This window comes from Mercenaria mercenaria, chromosome 12 (assembly GCF_021730395.1).
Source record: "Mercenaria mercenaria strain notata chromosome 12, MADL_Memer_1, whole genome shotgun sequence".
Taxonomy (NCBI): Eukaryota; Metazoa; Mollusca; class Bivalvia; order Venerida; family Veneridae; genus Mercenaria; species Mercenaria mercenaria.
Window position 1 is genome coordinate 17,790,485 of NC_069372.1, and position 25,343 is coordinate 17,815,827.

Consider the following 25,343-nt stretch of genomic DNA (forward strand, 5'->3'; position numbering starts at 1 on the left):
ATTTACACCAAAACAGCCTACTATTACAATCTGTCATATAATGAGGCATTGTTTGAGATACACAGAATTGCTTGCTATACCTGTCTGGATCACATCTTTGCAATTTAAAAACAATGACTACATGCAAAAGATATATTAACTTTAAAAGTGTTCACAAGCTTTTCCTTTGATTTGACCAGGTGACCTAGTTTTTGACCCTATATGACCCAGATTTAAACTTGACCTAGAGGTCATCATGACAAATATTCTGACAAATTCTCATGAGTTTCAAACTTAAATTGTGGTCTCTAGAGTGTTAAAATGACCAAATTTGGAACTTGACCTAGAGATCATTAAGACAATCATTCTGACCAACATCCATAAAGATTGAATCACAAATGTGGCCTTTATAGTGTTCAAAATCTTTTTCTTTGATTTAATCGGGTGACCTAGTTTTTGACCCCACATGACCAAGATTAAAACTTGAACTAGAGATTGTAAAGACAAACATTCTGACTAAGTTTCATAAAGACTGAGTCACAACTGTGGCCTCTAGAGTGTTCACAAGCCTTTCCTTTGATATGACCGAGTGACCTAGTTTTTGACACCACATGACCCAGATTCGAACCTGACCTAGAGATCATCAAGACAAACATTCTGACCAAGCTTCATATAAAGATTGAGTAACAACTGTGACCTCTAGAGAGTTCGCAAGCTTTCCCTTTGATCTGGCCTAGTTTTTGTCCCATATGACCCAGTTTCGAACTTGACCTAGAAATTATCAAGACAAACATTCTGACCAATTTTCATAAAGATTGGGTCAAAACGGTGGCCTCAAGAGTGTTCACAAGGCAATGTTAATGGATGACGCATCCCGACGGATGCCGGACAATGACCTGTCACAATGCCTCACCTTGAGCACTTTGTGCTCAGGTGTGCTATTAAAACGAATGAAAATTTTTATTAATGTTTATTTAATATTAGGGATAGCAACAAATAGTATTTTTGGTATTCGTATATTCGGTCGACCTTCCAAACGAATATTCGGTCATTAAATGATCAACAAATCAATGATAATAAGCAGAGACCATATGCTAGGCATATAACTGACAGGATAAGCCATAGCAAATGTGTCAAATCTTCCGATGAAGTATTATTTTACAATCAAATTTTATGATAAAGTTTTCAAAATGAATTAAGTAATATCTTAACACTTGATTGAACCATTCCAGCACTTAATAAAAGACGTACTAGTATTTACTTTCAATTTTGATAACATTTCATATTGAAATTAATGGAAAAACATGAGAAACAGAAGCTTTTGGAGATCCTAAGATTTTTTAGCACTGGCGGTCATTTGTTTGAGGAATCAGAATAGTCTGAACATTCTAAGTAAAAGGTCACTAAAAACTGGGCTAGCAGTTTCTAACAGATTTTTAAAGTTACCACAGTAGACATACAATACGGAAAAGTGACCACATCCTAAAGCAGCCACGTTTTTTGACATATCAAAATACTTTCAACAATAATGATACAGGGTCAACCAAGCATCATTTGGGTGAAAATTTTCTAAAACTGGACCAACAGTTTCTGAAAACAACATCTTTAACATTTAAACTATGTACCTACAGGAAATGAGCATGCCTCCTGGTAGAAAGGCCATGTTTTTGACAAAACAAGAGGGCCATGATGGCCCTATATCGCTCACCAGGGTTGATCTGGCCTACTGACCTAGTTTTTGACCCAACATGAGCCAGTTTCGAATTTGACCTAGAGATCATAAAGACAAACATTGAGTAAGTTTCATAAAGATTGAGTCACAACTGTAGCCTTTATAGTGTTCATGAACTTTGATCTGACCGGGTGATCTAGTTTTTGACCCCACATGACCCAGATTCAAACTTGACCTAGAGATCATAAAGACAAACATTCTGATCAAATTTAATAAAGATTGAGAAACAACTGTGGCCTCTAACGTGTTCACAAGCTTTTCCTTTGATTTGACCGAGTGACCTAGTTTTTGACCCCACATGACCCAGATTCGAACTTGACCTAGAGCTCATCAAGATAAAGAAGATAAAGATTGAGTCACAACTGTGGCCTCTAGAGTGTTCACAAGCTAATCCTTTGATCTAGCCTAGTGACCTAGTTTTTGACCCAAAATGACCCAGTTTCAAACTTGACCTAGAAATCATTTGGAAAAACATTCTGACCCAGTTTCATAAAGATTGAGTCACAAATGTGGCCTCTAAAGTGTACACAAGCTTTTCCAATGATTTGACCAGGTGACCTAGTTTTTGACCCAATGACCCAAATTCAAAATTGACCTAGAAATCATCAAGACAAACATTCTGATCGAATTTCATAAAGATTGAGTCACAAATGTGGCCTCTAGTGTTCACAAGCTTTTCCTTTGATTTGACCAGGTGACCTAGTTTTTGACTCCACATGACCCAGATTCGAAAACTGACCTAGAAATCTTCAAGACAAACATTCTTATCAATTTACTATAAGATTGAGTCACATACAATTGACCATTGGCCTCTAGCAAGTAATCCTTATGATCTAGCCTAGAGACCTAGTTTTTGAACCAACATGACCCAGTTTCAAATTTGACCTAGAAATAATTAAGACAAATATTCTGACCCAGTTTCATAAAGATTGGGTCACAAATGTGGCCTCTGAAGTGTTCGAAAGCTTTTCCTTTGATATGACAGTGTGACCTAGTTTTTGACCCCACATGACCCAGATTCGAACTTGACCTAGAAATCATCAAGACAAACATTCTGACCAAGTTCCATAAAGATTGGGCCACAAATGTGGCCTCTAGTGTTCACAAGCTTTTCCTTTGATCTGGCCTACTAACCTAGTTTTTGACCCAACATAACCCAGTTTCGAGCTTGACCTAGAAATCATCAAGTCTAACATTCTGACCAAGTTTCATAAAGATTGGGTAACAAATGTGGCCTCTAGTGTTCATAAGCTTTTCCTTTGATCTGGCCTACTGACCTAGTTTTTAACTCCACATGACCCAGTTTTGAACTTGACCTAGAAATCATCAAGACTAACAATCTGACCAAGTTTCATAAAGATTGGGTCACAAATGTGGCCTCAAGAGTGTTCACAAGGCAATTGTTGACGGACGTCGCACGCCCCCTGACATTGACCGGTCACAATAGCTCACCTTGAGAACTTTGTGCTCTGGTGAGCTAAAAATCTAACAATCTTGGGAGTGTGTTACTTAAGGATCATTAGTGTGTTATAACTTTAAAACTAGGCCAACAGTTTCTTATTTATGATTTTTAAAATTTCCACCGTGTTCATATAGGGTAAAGTGACAATGCACCCTAGTGGCCATGTTTTTTGACAAATTGTAAAAATCTGAACAATCGTGGTAGAGGGTAACGTGAGAAACATGTTCATGAAATTATTTTAAAATTGGACTAGTAGTTTGGGAGGTGTTGTTTAAATACTTTTCAATTTTAGGTCTTGCAGCCAGCCCATATGTGCAACCAAGAGGAAATGTTTGAACACTTAACTCACAAGGAACATCTAGGCCAAGCTTCATCAGTTTCCTACATATGGTACCAGGGATGTCCTCTGGAGAAAATGTTGATGGATGGACGGACAGACATGCAACAGACGATGAGTGATAACAACAGCTCACCTTGAACACAGTGTGCTCTACTGAGCTAAAAACAACACAATTTTTATTTGACTTGTATTACATTCACCATACTTTTGAACTTTTTGACAGTTACTCTGCATCAAAAACATCCAGACTGAAAAGGTTGTCATGGTTATGTATATTGTACAAGGCTGTATATTTCCAAACAGTGCTATTAACATGCTTTAATCCACTCCGATGTAAATCCTTTTCATACACTGGAAGAACTGGGTTTTCCTCTTGAACTAATGACTTAAAATCTGATGTATAACCTAGTTTTTCGTGAGAATCCTTAACACCTGTGCAAAACACTGCATGGTTAATAACAAGCCAAAGAACTATTATTGCTGTCAGACTGATGTGTCCAAATTCGTCAAATATGTCTAATTCTAAACTTTCATACAGCATATCAGACTTTGGGTCAAACAAAAATATTTTTAAGGAATGTTCCGACAAACTAACAAGTGGAATAAGTCCAGCATTCTGGAGATATGAGAATGTAATGCACTGTGAGATTAGCTGATTCCTACATTCCTCCAATTCTCCAGTTTCTAATTCAAATGCTGAGTTGCTTTTTTCACTTGATTCATCATCAGATGGGGCTACTTTAACTGCAACTGGTCCCAAAAGAATGTCCAAACTGCCATGCCACACATCCTTATGACCTGCAAATATAACAAGCAAAGTCACTTAACTGAAATCTCCATACTGGAAATCCCATCTACATACATCTCTCTTAATGTAAAGGTCAATGTCTTCGAGATCATTTTTGTCTGCTTTAGGTTTAACTCCGTTTTTTTTCAACAGTCTATTTCAGTTATGTAGCACAGCAAACTTGGATTCTGTGCAAACCTGTTCTCCGCAAGTAACTGCCAACTTCCTCACATGGATCAGAGGTGGAGGACTAATAACTAGAGACACAATGTCTTACCAAATCATCTAGGAGAACATATCCGTGGATCAAACTCACAACCCCACGATCCATTGATCAGCGCTTTCCCTATTGATCTAAGCGGGCAGTTTCGTCTTCAAGATCAGCTTAAATATATCAAACTCAAACATCCAGATATAAACTCACTATAATTATGTCCATTCCAAAATGATGTGATTGGCTGGTACATGTAACTGTTGTTCTGATTTTAGTACTGGTACAGTCAACACTGTACTAAGCAGCCAGTCAAGGCAGTAACACAGTCTTGCTGCCTAAGTCAGGTGCTTACCTAAGACAAGTTGAAATTAGTGCAACAAGAGGGCCATGAAGGCCCTGTATCGCTCACCTGACCTACAGACCTAAAGATCATTAAGATTAACATTCTGACCAAGTTTCATTAAGATATGGTCATAAATGTGGTCTCTAAAGTGTTAACTAGCCATTCCTTTGATTTGACCCCGTGACCTAGTTTTTGACCCTATATGACCCAAATTCGAACTTGACCTAAAGATCATCAAGTTTAACATTCTGACTAAGTTTCATGAATATACAGTCATAAATGTGGCCTCTAGAGTGTTAACAAGGTTTTCCTTTGATATGACCTGGTGACCTAGTTTTTGACCCGAAATGACCCAGATTCAAACTTGCCCTAAAGATCATCAAGTTTAACATTCTGACTAAGTTTCATGAAGATACAGTCATAAATATGGCCTCTACAGTGTTAACAAGCTTTTCCTTTGATCTGACCTAGTGACCTAGTTTTTGACCCCATCTGACCCAGATTTACACTTGACCTTAAGATCATCAAGATTAACATTCTGACCAAGTTTCATTATGATATGGTCATAAATGTGGCCTCTACAGTGTAAACTAGCTTTTCCTTTGATTTGACCTGGTGACCTAGTTTTTGATCCTACATGACCCAGATTCAAACTGGACCTTAAGATCATCAAGATTAACATTCTGGTCAAGTTTCATTAAGATTGGGCCAAAATTGTGACCTCTAGAGTGTTAACAAGCTTTTCCTTCGATTTGACCTGGTGACCTAGTTTTTTACCCCAGATGACCCAATATCAAACTCGTCCAAGATTTTATTGGGGGTAACATTCTGACCAAGTTTCATTAAGATTGGGCCAAAAATGTGACCTCTAGAGTGTTAACAAGCTTTTCCTTTGATTTTACCTGATAACCTAGTTTTTGATCCCAGATGACCCAATATCGAGCTCATCCAAGATTTTCTTAAGGGTAACATTCTGACCAAGTTTCATTAAGATTGGGCCAAAAATGTGACCTCTAGAGTGTTAACAGTCAAATTGTTGACGACGGACGGACGGACGACGGACACAGGGCAATCACTAAAGCTCACCTTTGAGCACTTCGTGCTCAGGTGAGCTAAAAAGTCCATTTGGTATGTTAGCTGACTGGCTACTTAAGGTATTAGGACCATTATAGTAGGGCTGGGACAATTTCAAAATATGGAAACCGGTTAATCATTTGTATGAAATCGAATCGAACCGGTTAATCGGCCGCCATATTTGAAATGCTGTTTTCTTTCCTGTCGAGGTACTTTCAGTAGCTGTCTTCATTAGGAACTTACGGACTTTATCGTTTGGAAGCAGTGTGATAATAATAAGTCATATTTTGGTGTATTTTATTTTAAATATATCACGACAAGCAAATCCGAGACTATTTAGTATTTTCAAGTTGATGAGTTTTACCGAAGGTCTATGTGCTGGTCAAAGAAATAAAAAGTACAATTAGTGAAGTTTATTGTTTGAGAGCGATTAACGGTTTTGCAAAACTGAAACCGGTTTCACTTAGTAATCGAATCGGATCCGATTAACCGAGTAATCATCCCAGTCCTACATAATAGAGTACCTCCTTTTTGAAGAGTATTCAACTGCTACCATAAACCTACTCTGACTGCAATTTTCAGGGGGGCGTAGGTTCAAGCCTCACTGGGACCACATTTTTTTCACCCCTTATTTTCCTTTTTTCTAGTAAGTTTTTACTTCTTTCAAGACTTATTATTGATATATTGTATAAAAGTGGGAAAAAAATCATTTAATAAGCGATTTCTTGCTGTTCAAAGTGAATTTACCTCTGAAACAGAAGGGCTAGAGTTAGACATCTTTATAAAATACGTAGTTACATGCGATAAAAGTTCTCTATTTTGCCTTCATTGTTTAGATTACATATTGTGGAAGAAATGTAGGTAGGTTTTTCTTCTGCCCTAAGGTTATTGTTGAATGAAGGGAGCAAAATTCAAAACAGACCTATAGGATTCAACCTTAATTTTTCAATGTTGGGAGTTAGAATTTTGTCTCATTAAATCTGTTTACTTGAGGCACCCTAGAGAAAATGATATTGACAGTTTTATTTTAAGTTTTATAATTGTTTACCAATAGTTTGATGTTTCTTTTATAAAAATAATGGTATTAGGAATTCTCTGCAAACGTTTTGGATAAAGGCCAGCACTTTGGAATTCGTCTCTACTTGAACTTGAGGGAATACCATGAATTACAAAAAATTTATAAAAAACGGCACGGTAAAAGTTTTAAAATTTGCAACACAGTACGAAGCATGGTCAACTAAGATTATACCAAGCAAATGCCATTTTTTAAACATTACTGTTAGGGGTCTAATACCTTAAGGCAAGTTGCTGCTTAGTGCTAAGACAGGTTTATCTTTAAATCTATCTTTGTAATACTGACCTTGGCAGCAAATGCAATATATCAAGTCCATCAAAATATCTCATTCCTATTGGGAGTTATTGGGCTGAAATTCTTTACTTCTATTTTCAATAATAGCTGCCCTGACCCAAGAGGCTATGTCTCTATATGATTGTTATACATCATGCTTGGTCAAAATATGACATTCAAGTAATTTGGCAGAAACTATTTTTTTTGTATTTTTAGTAACTGTGATTCTATTTTTAGTAGAACTAGTAGTAAAACTGATCTTAACTGCAACATACCAAATCTAATTGAAATATCTCACTTCTTGCTGGAGTTACGGAGCGTCCGAACCATTTTTTGTAGTTTTAGAAATTATGACATAGATCTCCATGCTTGCTATACCAAATTTGATCAGAATATATATGTAATTCAAAATATATAACAACAAAGTAAAATAATTTTAACATGCGGGGATCCAGATATGTGTGTGTGTGTTGGGGGGGGGGGGGGGGGGGGGGGGGGGGGGGGAGGGCCTATGAAGTTTCAACATTCTTGGTCAAGTGGTTCTCAAGTTATTGATCGGAAACTGTTTTCCATGTTCAGACTCCTGTGACCTTGACCTTTGATAAAGTGACCCTAAAATCAAACAAGAGGACCATGATGGTCCTGAATCGCTCACCTATCCCCACATGACCCAGTGTTGAACTGAGTATGACGTCGTTATTTCTATTATTTGACAAAGTGACCTAGTTTTTCAGATCATGTGACATAGATATCATCAAGATAAAAAATTCTGACCAATTTTCATGAAGATCCATTGAAAAATATGGCCTCTAGAGAGGTCACACGGACGGACGACGGACGCCGCGCGATCACAAAAAAAATCAATATGGATCATCTACTCTGCACGTTCAATCATCCTATGAAGTTTCAACATTCTGAGTCAAGTGGTTCACAAGTTGTTGATCGGAAAGGGTGTTCCATGTTCAGGCCCATGACCCTGACCTTACATCAAGTGACCAAAAAAACGATAAGGCTCATCTACTCTGATAGTCCTATCGTCGTATAAAGTTTGAAGGTTCTGGGTCAAATGGTTCTCAAGTTATTGATTGGAAACTTGTTTTCCATATTCTGGTCCCTGTGACCTTGACCTTTGATCAAGTGACCCAAAAATCATTAAGGGTCATCTACTCTACTTGTCCAATCATCCTATGAAGTTTAACGTTCTGGGTCGAGTGGTTCTCGAGTTACTCACTTACTGATCAGAAACGGTTCTCCATGTTCAGGCACTTGTGACCTTGACCTTTGATCTAGTAACCCCAAAACTAATAGCGATCACCTATTCTGTAAGCCCTATCACCTATCAGCCAATGAAGTTTGAAGGTTCTAGGTCAAATGGTTTAGTTATTGACCAAAAATGAAGTGTGACTGACAGATGGCCCCTGTCACTGTGACCTTGACCTTTGATGGAGTGACCCTAAATTAATGTCCAAAAATCCTATAATGTTTCAACATTCTGTGTCAAGTGGTTATTAATTAGAAATGGTTTTCCATGTTCAGGCCCCTGTGACCTTGACCTTTAACACAGTGACCCCAAAATCAATAGGAGTCATATACCCTGCATATCCAATCATCCTATTAAGTTATAACATTCTGGGTCAAGTGGTTCTCGAGTTATTGATCAGAAATGGTTTTCCATGTTCAGGCCCCTGTGACCTTGACCTTTGATGGAGTGGCCCCAAAAACATAAGGGGTCATCTACTCTATAAGCCCTGCCAACCTATGAAGTTTGAAGGTTCTAAGTCAAATGGTTCACCAATTATTGATTGGAAATGAAGTGTGACAGACGGACAGAAGGACACCGGGGTTATAACATAATACGTCCCTCTGGGCGTATAATAAGTTTCAAAGCTATATGCCTTTAAATCAGGGGTGTGGAATTCCCATGTCCGACTTGCCCGACTCGGGACTTTTTGACTGAGGACAAGTGAGTTTTCGCATTCCGTTTGTCCGCGGAGAAGCACAAATTTTCTGGTTTGAAATGAAAAAAGGAAAGAATAATTTAGGAACGCTGAACAGTACTTCAACTTTATGGAGTTTATAAAAGAATTTGATGTACGAAATGGATGTTTCACCCGCCAAGGGCCTCTCGATTTCTCCAGTTTTTGGAAAACCATACTGTGTCTAAATTTAGCAGCTCTTCCTCTGCGTTCTGATTGGTCATGATATCATGATCTTGCGTGATTTTTGCACAAGGTAACTTGTGGAATAGAAACCGGAAACGTAAACAATTGTCACAATGTTTTGGACAAATTTGTTCAACGGTTACAACTTCGTCTGCCAACAAAAATTAATGTAAATTTATTTACTTAGATAGTCAAAACACAAAGAGCTCGCTAGTAGGAGTCAGGAAGTTTCATGTTTGTTTTTCTAACAGTCAGAAAGTGCCATGCTTTCTCACAGGTGCTCACATGGCATGATGAGCAGTCTTTAGGTATTTCTGTTGAATGTTCAACGGCCTCGTGGACGAACACAAGCTAAACTGTTGAAAGCTTATTTTTTGAAACAGCTACAGTACAGTATTACTCTTTGTTATGTTCGCTTTTGTTACTACTTGTAGATTATTGTCCAAAATAAAGAATTATTTGCATGCTAAAATGTTGAAAATCCGGACAAGTAAGTTTTGACTGCGGACAAGTAGATTTTTAAGTTTCATTTGTCCGTGGACAATTGAAAAATATTGGGATTTCCACACCCGTTTAAATGATAGCTGTAAATACTTGCATGCAAAACTTTAACAAAGATGTGACACCACTGCCAATGCCTGGGTGGGTAGAATAGCTCGTACTATTCTCTGAATAGTTGAGCTGTGTGTATAGTAATGTCTGTAATAGCTGTCCCTGCAGGAGAAAAACTACTGTTTGTATTTCAAAATTTTACAGCACTGAACTTGTTTCGCATGTTTGTATTTCAACAAAAACAGCTTTAGACATGTATAGGTAAAATTCTAACAACTACTGATTTTTACATAACCATAAATGACAGCTCACAAATACCTAAGAAATTCATTTTGGCCACTGAGACATTCAGTGACTTATTACTTTATTCTTACATAACTTTGAATTTAATAAATGAAGTAAATGATTTAGTATTAAACTTAAAAGTAAATTTATCATATTTAATATCAAAGAGACCTACCAATGCTGTTGTCTCCAAAGTTGATGTGTGTTCCACAGGAACAGGGACATTCCTTCTGTTTGTAACCATAATCAGAATCTATTGTCATCTCATTAAAAACTGCTAGCTTTCTTAACACATGGACTGCTAGTACTGTTGCCCATACACTTTCTTTTTTGGCTGAATGCATCCATGCTTTTAAAACTCTCTCAGTTTCTGCAAAATTAGGGAAAGTCACAAGTTTATTTATCTATGTAATCCTGTGGTTACAACCACAGCAATAGATTTTGTTAGTCTGGCTACGGACTAGATGAAAACGTAAAACTCCCCAATTAAGAAATCCGCCATTTTCAATCAATATTTATCAATTATTATAATATAAGTATAATCTCAACATTTACTCAAATGTAATAATCATAATAAATGACAGTGTATAGTGTATTATAAAACATATAATATTAATAACAAACGCGAAATGTATTTTCTGAACGACAGTGGCTAGGGGTCCAGGTAGTCTGTAAATAACATGAATACTAAGAATAGTACAAGTTTACAAAGAGGAGACTATATTTTTATCTTTTTTAAAAATGGGAAGATTATTTCAAAAGTTTTCTTTCATACTTCTCTAGTTGTTTTTGTAAGTGACAGGATGTCACAGGAAACAAAAGTTTAAGTATTTACAATTCTTTAATCCTGGGAGAAATACAATCACAAATTTGATATTAAAATAATCAACAGCAAAGCGTACATTGCAAATTTGATAAATGATAAACAGCAATGTGTATGCTGTAATCGGAAGATTTTATCAAATTTTCGTTTTTCTTGAGAATGATGTACCGTAGATACCAGTGTATAATGTGCACCCATGGTCCGTGTATAATATGCAACCCTAATTTTCGCCAAAAATAACTGGGTTTGGGAAAAAACATTTTTGGTCAATTTTGAGGTAGATTGAAAATGGAAGTAGGATTTACATCAACACCAGGAATAAATTACCTCCACAGCGGAGAGTAGAATCGGTCTCACTGTACTATCGGTTTTTGTTTTCTCGAAAACAAACCTGGCAAGAAGATAATATTATATTTGTTGTTTCTTTTTTTAATACTTATTATAAACGTTTTTAATCATGAATAAATAGAAAGCTTCAAAGCAGTTGTTTTCAATATCTCGGAATGGCATTTTTCAAAATGACATCAACTTCTCAATTCAAACCGATAACAATTTTTTAATGTGTGATCATCCTTTGTTATGATCTGTTAAACTTCATAGATCAAACTGGCCAGTTATTATTGGCAATTAGCGTGACATCTCATATCAGTTTTGTTTTCCACAATTTGATCTCGGTTGAAGAAAAAAGTCTATTCTTTTATTAGTATTATAATAAATGACTTTTGATATTTCTTTCTTCAAAATACAATTTAATTTATATACTTATACTAGAAGTGACCCTGCGTTATACAAATGCAGATAATAAGGAACACAATGGTATAATAATCATAGTTTTTGGCCTAGACAATTACTACTTAAAATAGCGCAGAGAGTAGTTTCCCTTAAATACCAGAATGGCAAAAATCGTAAACAAACTTGTTTTGATGCTGGAAAATAATGATAACTTTTACAAGTAATTACCTTATACACTGGTAATAAAGTCATAATTGTACATGTATATCAGCTTTTTTTTTCCACTTTGGGAAAAGGTCCGGTACTGGTTGAATTGGGAAAAATAGCAGCGTTTTTTCACTCAGATTGGGAAAAAATAGTGGGATTTTAAGTAAAATTTGGAATTTTTGAGAACTTCATTAAAAACACTTCTTGCCATAAACATTAATTAATTTAGTTCATAATGCAAAGTCCTGGGTTTTCATATGCTTAAAAATGTGAATTATGTCGGCTGTCTTGAGCCTCTGTAAGGGCGCTCTGACCAACTCTACAGAGTAGCAAGAGTGAGTTTTGGCCGAGTCTGCAGGAAAGCAGATTTCTATTTGTGGTGCATTGAAATATATTGCACACGCATTTTTTATTTTCACCAAAGCAGGTATGATACCGAACCTATTACAGGGTTCTAGCCAGGATTTTTTTAAGGCATGTTGCAGGAGGATATTTTTTGTTGAACAAAGAGGTGGGTGCGGGAGGGGTGTCCCCTCCCCATCATGGGGGGTATGGGGGTTACCCCAGAAAATTTTGTGTTACTACAACTCATTTTGGTGCATTCTGGTGCATTTCAGAGTGAAAAACATAGTGGTATTTTCAGTGATTAATAAGCATAATTTACATGCACCACAAGAACAAATAAAGATATTGGGTCATAAAAGATCCTATGGTATGGAGTTTATTTGCTGAATGACAATTAAAAGTTTATCAATTTTAAGTTGCTAAAAATGTTCATTTACTATTTATTGAAAATAAAACAACACAATTTTAGCACTGCACACAGATCTATTTGTTTAAAGTTTATGTCTTCTGTTCCTGTGGAGTTTATTTGCTGAAAACTTATCCATTTTAAGTTTTTGAAAATGTCCACTGTTTGTTGTACATACATGTAAAACAACACAATCTGAGACTGTCATCCAGGGAAACGCTGGTTTCCATTTTGGATCAATGCCCGATTTCCTTTGGCCATTCGGCGTGGCTGGGAGGGATTCTGAAATTGTGATCGTGGCCGAGTGGTTAAGGTCGCTGACTTCAAATCACTTGCCCCTCATCGATGTGGGTTCGAGCCTCACTCAGGGCGTTGAATTCTTCATGTGAGGGCTTACGGAAGGTCGGTGGTTCTACCAAAGTGTCCGTTCGTGATGAAATAATGCACGGAGGGTATTTCAAACTTTTCTCTAAAAGTTCTATTTTGAAAGTGACGACAGAAAACATTAATTCTTGCATTGTCTTTTCGATATTCCACGCGAGAAAACACATTTCATACATGTGAAAAACATTAATATTACGGCGATAATTGTTCAAAGCATTTTACCGTGTTGCACAATTTTTGACTTAATTCCTTACATTGTCTTTCCTTGATTGCGAAAAATATTCGGACGATAATTGTTGAATCATCTGTGATTATATCTAATGACATGTATATTCTTAAAACTTGCGAAAACAGTCACTTTCATGTACACATCACAAGATACCGCCTGTCAAAGGATTTAAAGGCGGAGCTACGATGAAATTTACGTCACACGTTCCACATAGGAAGCTGTCATTGGTTTATGGGTTATCTTAAATGGCATCGCTTTACCTAAACTATCGGGTAAGCACATGGAAGCTTTTCGAATACACTAACGGATTAATCGGGGTGTTTATTGGATTTTATGACATGTCGCTTCGGCAATTAAGGGATGACGGGGGAAATAAGGGATGTCGAATATACAACTCAAAGTCTGAAGGCATGTCGCACACGACAGGCGATAATAGCCTGGCGAGAACCCTGTATTAAATATTGATCTTTTAAATGTCCAGGGTTTCCGCTGCTATTCGCCAATTCCTTTTTTGGCGGAAAAAAAAAAAATAAATTTTAAATTTGCGTAAAATAAACATCTGTTTTACTACCGGAAACAACGTTATAGTACAATAGAAAGTTATAGTACAATAGAAACGTGCCAACTATCACCGATCAATAATTACACACAGCGTGTCACAGATAATCCGATATTTAGCAATTCACAAAGACAATACACCGTGTTGATACCGAATTACACATCTGGGCATAATTTAAAACTTCGCGGAGTCACAAGAGTGTTCCTCCTCGCAAGAACGATTATCAGTCAATCTGATTTGCCAAATTAAGCCCCGCCTACTATTACGAAAGCAAATGAAACGAAATATTTGCCGAGCACTTCATCTAAAGCCCCACCCATTTTCTTGAGCCTAAAATGCAAGTTATTTTTAATATCAAGCCTATTCGCCGAAGAAATCGATAATAATGACAATTCGAAGATATTATAGATAAATCTGCGCGATCGATATTTAGATAAATTTGCATGATCATAAAATGTTACTTTTAATTAAATCTACGCACTCGTAAATTTCAGTCGCGTATTTCAGCGTGTTCGTAAAATTTCAGTCGAAGAATCTTTGAGATACAAATGAACTAAAGCAGCCACTTCCTTTCTAAAAATAAGACTACAGCTTCAGTACTTTTCCATCATTCTTCATACAAAACAGATTGTTCCAAAATAGGTATGTAGGTAGTCCAAATAATTTGATGTCAGAACTGAATCTGAGATATTTTCGTGATAGGGCAGAATCCCTCTCTTTAAGTCAAAACTAGCAAAGACCTTATCTATGGTGAATATAGATTTAGGTAAAACTGTTTAACATGATCAGACAATATACTTGAACAATGAAATCATACAACAAAATAAAACTGAATCATTATATGGTTTAAACATACAAGCTAATAAAGCGTAAACACTAAAATGTTTTATTTTGGCCACCTTGCCATATTTACATGTCCACCATTACACTCGTAGTGCGGTTGGTCGTTATCAATCACGTGACATGAATCGGAGCCATGTAAAATTTGTGTAAACTTCATGGTGCGTTGTTTAAAACTGTGACAAACTTGTGTTTTGCCGTTTATTTACATACCATAGATACCCATGTATAATGTGCACCCCCGATTTTAGCCCAAAATCCTGGAAAAAAACATTTTTGGTCAATTTTGCGGTGGATGGAAAACGAAAGTAGACTTTACATTGACACCGGTAGTAAATTTTATCTCTGCGGCGGAGAGCAGCATCGGTCTCGCGGTACTATCAATTTTTGTTTTCTCGAAAACAAAACCAGTAAAATATTGTTATATTTGTTGTTTTACATTTTTTAATTACCGTAATAATTCTATTTATAGCCCATGCTCTAATAAACGCCCAGTCCCGACTTTTTGTAAAAAAACGGCCTTTTTTAAGAAAAAAATCAAAAATACGATGTTATCTAATAAGCGCCCATCCTATGAATCTTAGAAAATAATCCTACCTTTTATCAGTTAAACAGCGAGTTTTCTTATTTCCCTTCTGATGTAAGAATGTACATCACTTTTCTTGTCTTTAATTCCGTATATTTTATATGAACACAGTATTTCAATGCCCGCTCCTTGCACGAACAATAGCACTATCACTGTGTTCATTTTCCGGTTCTAATATGCATGTCAGTATAGTTCCGAAAGGATGATTAATTTTATGAACTTGATAACCTTTTATGGCTGCTTTAACTGAAACTAGCACACATGCCGCCATATCATATATACATGTAATGTGTATTGACCCAGGTAAACATGTGCTAATGCAAAGGCGCGCGCTTTTCGTAATTACGTCACGTCACTAGTCTAACATTTCGAGACAGGGGTCCTGCAAAGGAAATTTAATCAATACTGGATTCAAGGCGCTTTGATCTAAAACAATAGGGTGTTTTTTAAATTTGCTTGAAAATGACAGAATCACGAACAAAAATACTTAATACTATATTCACGACAGAATAAATTAAATTTAATCATGTATCTTGTGAGTTTTAGCTTGGCCGGTTATAGTACCGATATAGTACGGCCGTTATCGATTTTTGTACGACTATCACATCATTACTTTCTTATAGTCACCGGTACATTCGAAAATAAATATTACATCAAGATTTTGAATGTTTGCTGGTCATTTGTCTCTATTATTCGCCCATCCCTAACTTTTGAGCCGACCGTGTTTCTAATAAACGCCCGGGCTATAAATAGAATTATTACGGTAACTACTTTGAATAAATAAATACAGAAAAGAAAACTGACAAGATATTGGCTATGATTTGTAGCTTTTTATTTTATTATTATTATATGCACCTTGTAAAGTGTTACAATTATAAATAAGATTCAACTATGGAACAACCACTTGTAAAAAATCTCGTATATAAAATGTTCTGTTCTGTTAATTTGATGCTCAGTGAATTAAACAGATGTGTAGATATTGTGCCCATTGTATATAATGTACCTTATTAAATTTCATAAGATCTGTTAGGTTTTATCATAGCTGCCTACATTTAAAATCATAGTTAACTATTTTATACGGCTTTTTACTTATAGCTAGCTAATCCTATACAATTCTATATCTTTGTAATCATTTATCATTGAATGCACGCAGACGATCAAGTGGCTTCAGTCATATCTCAGAGACTGCCAACAAAAAGTATGTGTGTCTGGAAAGTACTCTGATTCAATGGAGATAACCTCAGGAGTTCCACAAGGCTCAGTTTTAGGTCCCCTCTTGTTCATTATGTATATTAATGACCTTCCTTTATATATACAACACTCAGAAACAGATATGTTTGCTGATGACACAACCATCAGCACAACAGACTCTGATGTAAAAGTAATATACAAAAACCTTCAGTCTGACTTAGACATAATTCACAGTTGGTGCTCACAAAATGCCATGCTTCTCAACATTCAAAAAACAAAATTGATGTTCATAACTGCAAATAATTACAAACAAAATACAATTCAACAATCATCCCAAAAGCTTAAATTAAATAATGAAGTTATTGCTTACTCCAAATGTGAAAAACTGCTGGGTGTTAATGTAGACAGTAACCTAAACTGGAAAGCACATGTTCATAGCACACTTAAGAAATGTAATTCAAAACTCTACCTCCTCATGCGTATAAAACATTATCTCAGTATCAGTGTTCGCAAAATGTTCTACAATGCATATATATTGCCGCATATAGACTACTGCTGTACAATTTGGGGAAATTGCAGTCTTGAGCTTCAAAATCTGTTCATCAAGTTTCAAAAGCGAGCAGCCAGAATAATTCTAGACAAAGATTTTGACACACCATCCAAATTGCTGTTCAAAGAACTTAAGTGGATGACATTCCCAGAAAGACTGGAATTTAAAAAAGCCATAATTGTCTATAAATCTCAACATGAACAGTCACCAAGCTACATCCAACATCTTTTCACAAAATCCAGCTGCTCTCATGCATTCACTCTCAGATCACACTCAGACGACCTTTTACACATTCCAAAGCCAAATAAAGAATTCTTTAGAAAATCGCTGTCATACTCTGGACCACATATATGGAACTCCATTCCACTACAAATACGCCAGTCCTCTTCCATACAGTCATTTAAACATGCTTACTTACAGTGGAGGTTCTCTGGTGAACACTGATAGCTGTTATCATTCATGTACATAATATTATACTTCTTGTCATGTTTAATTTATGTCTTTGTTTTAATGCTGAACTTAAAATGTTAATTAGTTTTATGCCATTACTATCATGTTGTAAATACCATGTACATATTTCAAGAGGCTCACAGGGAAGACTGGGCTTGCCCAACTGTGTCGCCTCTATAAATAAAGTCGTTACAATCAAGCATGTAAGAGATTATGTCTTGTGACTTGATCACTGTTTGAGATAAGAGTTATCAAAGCGCTATCGCTTTTTGCTTAAGTGGATTAAAGTCATTTTAAAAATAAAATTGCTCTTTTATAAAGAAAGATTCGCTATCAGCCTCTGATGTATAATAAAATTAATTTCGTTTTGTGTTTCAGATTATGGTAGACGGAGTTTATAAGGTTCAGTGGGGAAGGAAGGACGAGGTTGACACAGCGGTGGTGATCGCAGCGGGCAGTGAGAAGGAGATGAAGGCAGAATGCAAGAAGTTACAACGCGAGCCTGTCGCACATACCGCAACATCCGTTGCAACATCCGTTGCTACGACGAAAACAAAGGTAATTACGTAGTGACAAGTCTACATATATTTTCACAGTAGTTAAGTGTAAAAGTCATTTCTTTCTTGCATAAAGCAGTCTTGTCACATAATAATTTTAGTTAAAAATTAGAGACAGCAGCAAAGTTGCTGGTGTAAGTGACAAATGTAAACACGCGAGAATTTCGAATTTGCATAAGGGGACAACAAGTGTTCTCTTAATTAATTCGAACAAATGTGACGCGCCAGTTGAAACGGGTAGTTTGGCTGAATGACGTTAATTGGTACCATTGCTTAAGCGTAGTGTACGTTTATACGTTTGAACAGAAATTTATTTACATGTAAAATAAAATATAAATTTTCTGAAACTGTAAAACGCATTTTAATCAAGACTGACATGCAGCTTATCTTCCTTTCTTTCAGACTCCAAAGCCGAGACAGCCCGCCAGTGTGATACGGGTTGTATCTCCACCTGGGTTTTACCCAGAGACAACTGTAACTGTGAGCGGTGGGTCAATCACAGTGTCGACATCATCTCCGGTCAGCGCAGCAACGACAGGGGTACAGGCCGTTACTACATCCGCCGTGACAACAGCCATGTCTTCATCAGCACTGACGGTTGTACCAGCCATCACGTCATCCGTCGTGAGCACAGAAATATCGACGCAAGCAGCATCGCCGACGTCAGTCGACGTTGCCGTGGATGCTGTGCCTTCAGGCGACACTCCAACAACATCACGTCCTGGATTCATAAGCAGAACAGGCCGTCCAACGGGATTTGGACCACTCCAGAGCAACTTGTTGGCATTGGAGGCATCCGTTAGGTCTATGGCAGCGGAACAGATTAACTTACGAAAGCTTTTCGAAGCCGAGAGACGCGAACGAAGGGAGATGGAGGGGGAAGTAAAAGTAATGAGGGCTCTGCTAGAGAGCATCGCGTGTAAGCTGGAAGATATGAATATCAACAACAACACCGTTAGGCCTACAAGCACCGACGATCAGGAAGTGCCAGCTCAACACCATATTCCAATTGAGGACCTTCGAGACCTTCACAAGGCGTCATCTGGACCTGGGAACATGGCGGCACATCTAGTGCAGCGTCTCTATCCAGAACTTTTTGGAGTGACGAACTTACGATATATGTACAGTTGGAATGGCGGGGGAAATCTAAATAAGAAAGAGCTGTGCGAGGAAAGGAAGGTTGTTGTGCAGCAGTATGTGTGTACGTTCTATCCGGAGGTGAAAGACCAAAGACTGTGGAAGGATGTTGTAGTTCCTAAGGTTAACGAACTTTTACGCCGTGTGAGCAGACAAGAACGTAAACAGAAAAAGCAGTCAACGACGTGCAATCAAGAACAAAGTCCAGCACTCAGCATGCCAGATATAAACTTTTCGTACGTGTCCGACGACTTTGTGTCATATATGAACCTGTGAGAAATATGAGACTTTCGAAAGAAACAGCATTGTACAAAGTTGCGTTTAAATGAATCTGTGTTCTTCTTAATGTATATACATGTCGTTTTTTATCCAAAAAAATAACTAAAATAGAGTACTCCGATTTTTGCTTTACTTACAAAGACCCACTAGCTCCATGTTTTGTATATATGTTTTGCTACTGCAGTTTTAGTTTGATCTTTGTTGTATTAAAACCGCCAAACACAGTTGTTAGGTATTGAATAAATTCTGTAGTTTTCATGTATACATTACATATGTCTGTCTATAAATACAATAAAGCATTTCTACTTCTTTTTTTGTGTGTTTAATATAATTATGCTTACTACTGTTATCATTCTCCAAAACCCCAATACTGCATTCTCTCCCTATCTCAAGACGTAATTCTCAGTGGACTACTTTCGCCGATACCATGGACTTCTATACCTTTACATTTGTATATCAGGTATGCATTTAAATATCCTTCCAAGGGGATTATAGAATTGTGTGAAAATGTTGAAGCTCCATGTATAATATAAATGTTCGGCAAAATGCCTTCTTTTGAGTAATTTAAGGCAACATTTTTTCCGTTCAATGGGCGTGGCTTAAATAAATTTCTTGCTTGAAATTCCTCTAAAGAATACATCTTGCCGAAATTTTAGAACTAGTGGTGGAGGGGGGTCATGCCTGGACCCCTGGATTACCGAACATAAATCAGTAAAAAAGCAATTAGTCTAAAACAGGTGTAAATGAACAGAACACTACAGTTTTCAAGACAACAGATGCACTGTAAATATTGTTTGATCAAAAAGCATATAATTATAATACGCAGGGGTTCCACTAGACCCGAAAATCCAAGAGTCCCAGGACCCTTGGGCCCAAATTTTGAAGGGTCCTTTTCCAAAATACAGGAGTCCCAACATGTCCGTATAATTGACTATTTTTTTTATACAGTAATATGTTGATCTTTACCTAAGAAAACAATAAACCCAAGATCATGTTACAGCGTGATAAAAATGTCAGTTTCAGGTCATAATTATAGTCTCATATTGTAAACTACTATTTATCAAAATTCATTTTATTTTGATTAGGGTTTTCTTCAATATTTCATTTCATTTTTAATAACAGAAAAGTGCTAGAACACTCTATAAAAAAATTAAAAATGTATCCAAAATGTACTATCCAGATACTGGTACACTTTCAGAATGTCATCGGAAAGTACTTTTTGCTCTGTTTACTTGTCAAACTAAGCTAAATCAGCGATAGTTCCTCGAATAATGATGCTACTTGTCATTAAAAACTGCATTGAAAGTCAGTTTTTATTAAGGAATTTTGGAAATATGCATATGACATCGGGCGTAATTAGACCCGTGAACGGACATTCTAAACTTATTTTTGCTTTCAAAATTCATCAAAATTTGTGATGTTTCTTGTTGAAATTATGATATGATCACTAAACAATGGTCTGATTTAAAGTTGGCATGAAAAAACCTTGCAGGGCACTTTTCACATGCTCGGTAATCAGCTGCTTACGATAATTTAATAATTGGCGCCTTTTTGACAGTACACGTGATTCGCTTTATCAATTAATTTCAACACTTCATTGATTGTTACCTATGCACTCGCCGTGACGTAACTTGCTGATAAAAAAATCAGCGAAGCATGTCTACAGGAGAAAGGGCGGGATTTAGCAGAGATCAAAGGCAGAAAGGCAGGAGGGCATGACCGCGAGTGTTTATTTTGTATACACGTGTCTATCGTGGAAATAGTTTTACTGCTGGAAATTAATGATAAGAGAAAGGATTATCAAAGGAAAATGCCCCCGGGTCCCGAAGGACGCACAGGCAAGTATTCTGCCGGGTCCTTTGAACGTCTTTTGAAAATCTCCCGGGTCCGGACCCGGGGTCCCGGGTCAAATGGAACCCCTGAATACGCAGGTATTTACGTGTTGCATTATCAAAAGCAATAATTAAATTTAATATAGTTCGATTAAATCAAATTCGTAAATATTTACAGCTGTTAATTTAGGGAATAAATTGTGTATATTATATTTTCCGGTTAAGAACGACAAACTTTTAATGCATTTAAGTAGGATTTAAATTGAGGTCTAATTTTATGTAATTAACCTGAATTTTAGTATCATAACGAAGCACTGGATTTGAGTATCATGATGAAACAACCTTTAAATAATTAACGTGCGTAAACGAACTGAAATTGAATGAAAACTCAGACATGCAAACAATGATAAAGGAATTATAAATTCAAACATGCGAAAACAGTTGAATGAAACAAACTTAAAAATATATGAAAACTCAAACATGATAACGAAACTGTCAAATAGCAGCAGCCGTGAAAGATTTTACAATTAGAACGAAATTGTACTAAATGTACATAATTCAAATATATATAGATCTATTAAAAAGTATGCAAATGAAGACACATTAATTGAATGCACGTTAAACTGTGAATGTTTACATTTCACGGCGGCTGCTTAACTCCAATACGCACGCTTGTAATATACCGTACCTGAATAAAAAAGAAATTATTAATATTTTTTTTAAAGGCAATTAAATACATTTGTAGAATGCACTTAATTTATCTTGAACTATTCTTTTTTTTATTTTATAAAATATTCATTTCCTATAAATTTTAACCCCGTGACCACCGCAATTCCACCGCAACGGACACCGGAAAACCACCGCGATCACTTATTCGACGGTACTGTAACGATCGTGTTTAATTGACCGTGGTGGTCAAACGGGTGTCCGACCACCGCAATTTGACACCCAAATTAAAAAACGAACACCGAGGTCGGGTGATTTATGTAGACTACGCGCTGCCTGTAGTGTAGCAGCTGATTCAATATTTTGGAATGGTATCTTTCAAAATGACATGAGCTTCTCAATTCAAACCAATAACAGAAGGTGTGATAGTCTTTTTGTCACGATCAAAAAGCCAATAATTACCGGCAATTAACATGTCACCTTGTGTCAGTTATGTTGTTCACAGTTTGATCTCGGTTAAAGATAATTTCGATCTTTAATTAGTATCATAATTTTTGTGCTTTATTAATTAACATTTCTTTCATCAAAATACTTTTAAATTTATAATAAATTGAAACTAATTTTGTTTGAAAGAAAAATAAACCGTTCGATCTTTTACGGAACGTAACGGCAATCTTAGATTTTAGCGGTGACAGTAAGCGCGGGGAGTAGTTTCCCTTCACCAAAATGGCAAACGTCGGTAAAAAACTTGTTTTGAAGTTGGAAAATTGTCTATACCTGTGTATTATGCGCACCCACGATTCGAGGGTGGTCCCTGGGGTCAAAAAACTGCGCATTATACATGGGTATCTATGGTAAATATCAGTTGAATGGAAGCATGAAAAGGGCTAAAATGTGATCAAAAAATGTACAAATCAACGTTTACCGTGTTTACACGCCATATAAAACCAATAACTGTACATGACTGTGTACTGTGATTTATCTTCCATTATTTTGGTGCTTCAAAGTTTTGATGTTTAGATTGCCCATCACAAATATGAAACAATCTGAATGTTGAATTATTTTGACTAGTACGAGGAGAAGAGATATTGACCAGTCTTCGCCTTAATTTTTTTTCAGTACTTGTCCTTTTGGGCAAGTAAGTTAAGAAAACCACTTGCCCGAAAACATTTTTACTTGCCCGAAATCATTTTGTTTATATGATGTATTTTGGTTTATGCTTAATTCAACACTCAGTTATTTAAATGGTAGTCAATTAACCTACTCACATTATCGGTTATCCATGTGCAGGCTAAGCCAATGTAAGTGGATAACCAATATTCAAGTAATTACCTAGCAGACAGAAATTATGGGAAAAGACTATAGAAAAAAAGTATGACCTATACCAGTAACCAGTTATATGCCAGTTGTTGGGTTCAGATTTGCACTACCCTTCTAAAACTTACTTTTTTAGCCAGGGCTTTTGTATATAGTGTAGTTGTTCAAACAGCAATATTGGATCAGACTTGCTATATTCCACAACACCAGTGCCTACCCAAGTTTTGAACTAAATTTTACAGTCAGTTTTCATATTTATATGAATTTTATAGCTAGTACAATTTATATGAAAACCTTTCATGTTTGAGGCACCATATTTTAATAGAATCTAAAAAGAAATAGAATAAAATATCTATTTTGGCTTCATTACAAATTAGGTGTCTTTGTTACAAGTCTTTCAGTTTTCCATTTATAAAAAAGAAATCAAACTAATACAATTCTTCAGCTACATAATAAAAATGTACAAAAAAACTATTAATCTAAGGTACATTTTTATACACTTCGAAATATCTTCAGCAGACTTAGGTCAAATTACATCAGTCATCTCGCAATGTCAAACAGGATGGATGACTTCCACCCCACATCAAAGAGTAATGCTGAAAATCAATAAAGAGAAAGTTGCCGACAGTTGCTCTTTGAAGTGCTGACAGTTGCTCTTTGAAGTGCCAACAGTTGCTCTTTGAAGTTTTAATCTGCCATATGCCGAGTTTATTTCAAGCTATTCATCAAAATTATCTTTTAAAAGGGAGAGATACCAGTTATATAACCAAATACGAGACAATGTTGTTGTTTTTTTAAATATTGTTAAGGTAGGATTTACGAAAATTGAAAGTAAGTAGTACCTTTATCTCCTTGATTTTTGATCGGAAAAATGTTTTGATTTTTAATCGGAAAAATGTTTTAATTACTATTGAAATCTTCTTTTCTGCAAGAATAAAGTTATTTGCTGATATAAGTTACAAGATATTGATTTCCCGGATAATTATTTAAATCGTCATCACGCCCAGTTTTTGTGTCATTGGTCAATTCCATTACGTGGTGTCTCAAACACTGTGGGCATTTTCGGAAATTTTTAATGCAATTATTTTTATATTTTGCAAATCTGAAGCCATCAATTCATGCATAAATATACGAAAGCTAGTATTTCGGACGTTCAATTTAGATTCGTGAAATTCTTTTTGTAATTATTGTAAAAATTAAGGGACTTAAATTTCGGAAAAATGCACTTGTTTGTTCGGGCAACCACCTGAAAACTTTGGCTTGCCCGAAACAGGATCTACTTGTCCCGGACTTCTGGCAACCCAGTTACGACAAAGACTGTTGACCACTGCAGTGCAAAAATTATCACAATATCGCCACTAGCATACAATTAGTTGGACTAATATGTGCGAGATTAAGTACAACTGGAATTTTGGCCTTCATCACAAGGAACAAACAACAATACCATCAATTGTGTCTAGAAAGTCTGCCAATCGTTTGAAAGCTGTCAGTTGGCTGTCTGTTATTCTACTTTCGATATCATCGGTGTCATTCATGAATTGCTTGACCAGGTTCACATCAAATAAACTTGGAAACCTAACTATTGCTCGTTTACTTTCATCTGTTTCATCAAGATTTCTTTTTGTTACACACCAAGCTTTAGAAAAACAACAAGAGTATGCCGCGTTACATCTTATTAATTTCACAAAGCAAAATGTAATCCATTCATCTGAATAAAGATTTTCTACTGTTCTTGAGACTAAATCTTGGTGCTTATTCACGCGATTGCGAATTTGATAAAAAGAATGTCCTTTCTTGATCTTTTTTCGTGGTCGGCTGTCTGCCATTTTTCGCTGCAATCGGAATACTTACTTCGATCAACAACAACAACAACTTCTTGGCCAGGCACTGCTATTGATTTTAAGGTTACACTATACCAATTCAATTCCTTCTTTATTTTACATAAGGTTATAACGCACCAAATAGTTGTTTCTTT

General features: G+C 36.2%; 1 protein-coding gene across 1 annotated transcript; it reads right to left on the reverse strand.

Annotated features, from left to right (window-relative positions):
* Positions 1-2,533: 2,533 nt before the first annotated feature.
* Positions 2,534-25,213, reverse strand: LOC123534812 (uncharacterized). The gene is made up of 3 exons (XM_045317242.2): positions 24,813-25,213; positions 10,454-10,648; positions 2,534-4,311 (listed from the first exon to the last, which is right to left on the reverse strand). The coding sequence occupies exons 1-3, from the start codon at positions 25,192-25,194 to the stop codon at positions 3,737-3,739; spliced, it is 1,152 nt and encodes a 383-aa protein (XP_045173177.2). The 5' UTR covers positions 25,195-25,213; the 3' UTR covers positions 2,534-3,736.
* Positions 25,214-25,343: the final 130 nt, after the last annotated feature.

Coding starts and splice junctions, on each gene's coding strand:
- LOC123534812 (XM_045317242.2), bottom strand. CDS start 25,194: ATGGCAGACAGCCGACCACGAAAAAAGATCAAGAAAGGACATTCTTTT. Junction 10,649..24,812: donor CTTTCTAGACACAATTGATG/GTATTGTTGTTT, acceptor CTAATTTTGCAG/AAACTGAGAGAGTTTTAAAA. Junction 4,312..10,453: donor CTTTGGAGACAACAGCATTG/GTAGGTCTCTTT, acceptor TTATATTTGCAG/GTCATAAGGATGTGTGGCAT.